We start from the raw sequence: 5,044 nt of genomic DNA on the forward strand, positions 1-5,044 counted from the left end.
TTTTGTAGCCAGAAGCAGACCAAATCAATTCGCTTGTTTTATAGTTTGAATTCAATCTGGGGTTTGCACAGGGCTATTATGTCAAAGGTGCTCTCTTCTATTAACCACGTGCAACTTCATAAGGATTGCAAATTAACATCCTTATCCAGCTTATCTTGCTAAGCTTTTCATCCTGACCTTACACACCCCTCTTGATGCTCTCTTGCAACTTTTTCCTCTCCATTTGAAGTATGGCACAACAACCAAATCATGCGCCGAGATCATCAGCTAAGAAGGGTTTGTTTGTTTTAAGAATTTACTATCTCTACTCGAGATGCCTAAAAATAAATAAAAAATTATACTCGGGTCGAGACCATCAACTTTCTCCTCTCCATTATACTCGGAAATGCATCACACATGCGTATGCACATGCATCATTACTGTATAAAATTATAAAACTTTTTTTGCACTCCTAAAAATAGGTTTTCTTTCATAGTCTTATTCATTGATCAGGCATATATTAAATTAAAATAATATAAATAATTTTTTGAATATTAATATATAATTTTGTTGTTAGTCATTTAGCCTTATAATACTGTTATATTAGACCAATAGATTTATATATATATATTAAATGGTTCACACTAAAATAATAAGTTATCTTCAACATTAACAATATGCTAGATTATGCATTTATCGATAATATATATGATTATTTATGATTTAGATCTAATCAGGACATAGTCAACGCCAATTAGAGATAAGGGCAAGACCATTAGGGACAATATCAGGGCCAATCGGGGATAGGGATAAGGACAAGGCCCAACAAAAGGCACATACAACACCATCAAGGATAGACCCAGCCTAATCAGGGACAATCAGAACGGAAATGAGCTTACTTTAGCCCATCAGGATACATGGTCATGGACAAGAATCCTAGGCCCTCTATTTGGTTTGGGTGAAGACAAAACTCGGCTTAGCAAAGAACATTCCAAAACAGGGATTGAGATTGAAAAACCTGGCCCAGCCGGTCGCTGTTGCAGCCTAGCCTTGTGGGAACTGAAACCTATTTGGTGGAGTAACCGTGACAAGCCAATTTGATTTGATTAATAGCGACAGCTTCGTCTCCACCTCTTTGTCTTTGTCTTTGTCTTTGTCGGTGGCTTCTTAAAAAGTCCATCTTTGTTATTATAGATTATTTTGATCCCTTGGCCGGCGATCCGTCATGGTCAAGAGTGGTGCTGGCATTGTTGTTTCGACTCGGTCAATTCGTCATGGTTTATTCTTTCAAACATTTCTGCTCTTGTTTCTTCAGCGTCTGCGCTGCTGGGTCGACTCTTCTCTTCTCTCCGGTTGGAAAACCAGAACCCTGACGATCGACTTCATCGTCCATTACTCTGAGTTGACTTGGACATCTGCTATACTCTGTAAAAGCAATTTCTTGAACGGGAAAAAGGGTCAGCCGGCTTCAACAAAATCCCATGTGAGGTGAGTTCCTCAATCAAGCCAAAATATATAAATATATAAGAGGGATAATACAAAAATAAAATAAAATAATATATAATTTCTTTTTTTAGAAATGAAGAGTTGACTTTCAAAGACGCGTTATATGAAAAACAGGTGGAAATATTAATATTCATCAATTAAATACTTCAGTATTCATGAATTTTTAATTTTCTACATGTTGATTATTTCTTCCCTTAACTCTTCCCACAGCCTATATAAGCTCTCCAGTTCTGTCCCAATAGGCCAAGATCAGCACCGTTTTGCCTCCTTAACTTCCATAGTTTCCTCTATTTTCTCTATAATAAGCTAGCTCTTCTCTTAAACCGTAAACAGTACTTCACCTTCTTCTCTATTCACCATCTTCTTGTGAAAAAAGCATGGAATACGAACAATCCATGGTTGGAGAGACATATTGGCATCCAAAGGCAGACCTTCATCAACATGACAAACATCCCATGATGAGCCACAATTTATCCATCAGCAGTAGTATTTTGGACAGGAATGATGCCCGTAGCAGTCGATCGGAGTCCTTTGGTATGCATGACATGGAAGTCACTAAGTATGATTCAGCAGAAACCAAATTTGAGTGGTTACGATCACAGTTGATCGGACACGACGTTGAATTCAACACTCCTTTTGGAAGACGCCTTCTCACCTATGCAGACCACACCGCCTCCGGTAGAAGTCTCCGATTCATCGAAGATTATATCAACAATAGTGTTCTTCCCTTTTATGGTAAGTTGATTTGATTGAATTAGAGCATTTGATGATTGATACTATCAAGCATGTAGGTTGCTAAACCTCATTCTGGTTGGGTGCATGGCCACAGGTAACACGCATACTAGTGACAGCTACGTGGGGCTCAAGACCACCAAGATGGTCAAGGATGCCACTAGATACATTAAGAATTGCTTAGGCGCAGGACCAGATGATGCTCTCATATTCTGTGGCTCTGGCACCACTGCAGCCATCAAGCGCCTGCAAGAGGTGATGGGAATCGCGGTGCCTTCAACCATGAGAGATAAGATATTATCAACCCTACAGACTGAGGAGAGATGGGTGGTCTTTGTTGGACCATACGAGCACCACTCCAACCTCCTCTCATGGCGTAACAGCCTAGCTGAGGTGATAGAGATCGGGCTTGATGATAATGGCTTGATAGACATGCGAGCTCTAAGTCACCAACTTGAGTCTTACAAGGATTCCAGACGTCCTATGTTGGGATCATTCTCAGCATGTAGTAATGTTACTGGAACATACACTGATACACATGCCATCGCCAAGCTTCTTCACCAGCATGGAGCTTTTGCTTGCTTTGATTACGCAGCAAGGTTAGAATATATTAGTCTAGATAGTGGCTGTTTCTTCAATTACTCTCTCTTATCTCATTGTTGATAAAAATTATTTACTTTGATACTTGCAGTGGTCCTTACGCAGAGATTAACATGAGATCTGGGGAGATAGAAGGCTACGATGCTATATTCATGAGCCCACACAAGTTTGTTGGCGGACCTGGAACCCCTGGCCTCCTATTGATGCACAAGGCCTTGTACAAGTTGAGTTCTTCTGCACCTTCCACTTGCGGAGGAGGAACTGTTGATTTTGTCAATGCTTTTAGTGAAGAGGTAAGCCTCCTCATTACTCTAAGTGATTATTCCTATATTTATCATTGTCTTACTAGTTAATTACTTTATGAAGGGACTTATTAGCTAACGTATGACAATTAATTCATCTGAATCAATATGCAGCACACTTTGTACTACAAAGATGTAGAAGAAAGGGAAGATGCTGGAACTCCACCAATCATCCAGAAGATAAGAGCAGCTATGGCTTTTTGGGTGAAGGATTTCATGGGATACAGCGTGATTGAAAACCAGGAGCATGTCTACATCAATGCAGCAATGCAAAGGCTTCTTCCAAACAAAAACATATGGGTGTTAGGGAATACGAGTGCTCCAAGACAAGCAGTACTCTCTTTCGTGGTTTACTCTACCACCAGTTCTTCCTCCTATGATCAGAGCAAAGATGGAAGGGGTAGCAACAGTCTATATATGTGGGCCGAGTCGGGAAACAAGAGAGATAAACCTCTCCATGGGCCTTTCGTTGCAAAGATCCTCAATGATCTTTTTGGAATCCAAGCTCGAGCTGGGTGTGCTTGTGCTGGACCCTATGGTCACCATCTACTTGGTGTCGATGAGACTCATTCACTAGCTTTCCGTGATGCTATACAAAAGGTGAATCCTTAACTGCTAAGATAAATTAATCTTTCAACCTCACAAAAATCTGGCAAATGATCTTTTTAAATTTACTCCGACTAATCTTACTTTGAATTTGTTTTGATAGGGTTACACTGGTGTAAAACCTGGGTGGACTAGAGTTAGTTTCCCTTACTACATGTCGAAAGAAGAGTTTGAGTTCATTCTAGCTGCATTAGAGTTTATTGCAAAATATGGTCAGCGGTTCCTTCCACTCTACTGCTTCAATTGGAAGACTGGTAACTGGACATTTCAGTCTAAAGCTTTCATGGAGAACATACTGGGGGAAGATTATGCACCACTAGACAGTCCTCTAAGTGAAGCAAAGGCTGGATTGAAAATTAAAAACAACAGATCGAATTACGGTGGAGATGATCATAGTGACAATCAGAAGATCAGCAATGAAGTACTCATAGGCAAATACACCAACTACTTGGAGATTGCTAATTATGTTTCAAGTTTCCTCCCCAAGTTCCCTCCACATAGGAGGGTTCCGAAGGACATAGATCTCAGCCTTGCGCATTTTAGGGTGTAGAGAGTTAGCTCTCTCTTTCCCATCTTTGGGCATCTCCAAATATAGCATTATATGATGTGTTAAGAATCCTTAACACTATCTACGAAAAAAAAATGTATCTTAGAATCAAATTCCATTAATATTGTTTTTACTCTACTTGCATTGTAATTCTTTTTGTTCTCCAACTAACAACTCTAGTGCTGTGAAGTGTTCTGTTTTTTCTTTTTTTTTTTTTTTTTTTTTTTTTTTTTGGTTGGTCAACCCCGGTTTATAAACCGATGGTTCGACCCGCGTCGCACACCTGGCTGTGGTGGGTGAGTCTCCCAGCGGGGATTTTTTTGCATCCACAAGGATTCGATACCGGAACCTTGCTTAAGCGAACCAAGCTGCTTACCACTTGGACCAACCCCCGTTGGTAGTGTTCTGTTTTTTCTTTTTGGTAAATGAAGTGTTCTGTTTATTAAACCAAGTTTCATAATAGGTAATTTTTCTTTGCTTGAGTTCTGTAGATGTGTGTCCCATTTTTCTTTTTGTCCTAAAATTTTTGTGGGTAGGTGTGGGGGAGCGGTGGGGGCAAGGAATGAATTGGCATTTGTCACACGCCACGCTAGGCATGCCAAGTCTACCTAAGTGGATTAAAATCCTTAGTGGCACCATCCTAGTGGCCATCCAGCAGCCGCTGGGGATGAGCGCCACATGTCATATGAAAAATTCAGGCTGTTGATTAATTGCACACTTGTTTTTTCTATAAACCGGTTCAGGTCTAAATTTAAACGGTACGTTTTATCCA

At 40.1% G+C, this 5,044-nt stretch overlaps 1 protein-coding gene across 1 annotated transcript; it reads left to right on the plus strand.

The window, feature by feature from the left end:
- The first annotated feature begins 1,718 nt into the window (after nt 1–1,718).
- On the plus strand, nt 1,719–4,470 carry LOC149002547 (uncharacterized). Its single transcript, XM_089137379.1, has 5 exons — nt 1,719–2,220; nt 2,315–2,816; nt 2,909–3,110; nt 3,234–3,719; nt 3,829–4,470. Exons 1-5 carry the CDS (start codon nt 1,863–1,865, stop codon nt 4,273–4,275), a joined length of 1,995 nt encoding a protein of 664 aa, XP_088993505.1. The 5' UTR covers nt 1,719–1,862; the 3' UTR covers nt 4,276–4,470.
- Nucleotides 4,471–5,044: the final 574 nt, after the last annotated feature.

This window comes from Hakea prostrata, chromosome 10 (genome assembly GCF_041222555.1).
Source record: "Hakea prostrata isolate BN-2017 chromosome 10, UWA_Hpros_2, whole genome shotgun sequence".
Taxonomy (NCBI): domain Eukaryota; kingdom Viridiplantae; phylum Streptophyta; class Magnoliopsida; order Proteales; family Proteaceae; genus Hakea; species Hakea prostrata.

Excerpts from the sequence above, each read along its gene's own strand:
- LOC149002547 (XM_089137379.1), top strand. The coding sequence starts at position 1,863 with ATGGAATACGAACAATCCATGGTTGGAGAGACATATTGGCATCCAAAG. Across the intron at positions 2,817-2,908 it reads TGCTTTGATTACGCAGCAAG|TGGTCCTTACGCAGAGATTA; the intron begins GTTAGAATATAT and ends TGATACTTGCAG. Across the intron at positions 3,720-3,828 it reads TCCGTGATGCTATACAAAAG|GGTTACACTGGTGTAAAACC; the intron begins GTGAATCCTTAA and ends TTGTTTTGATAG.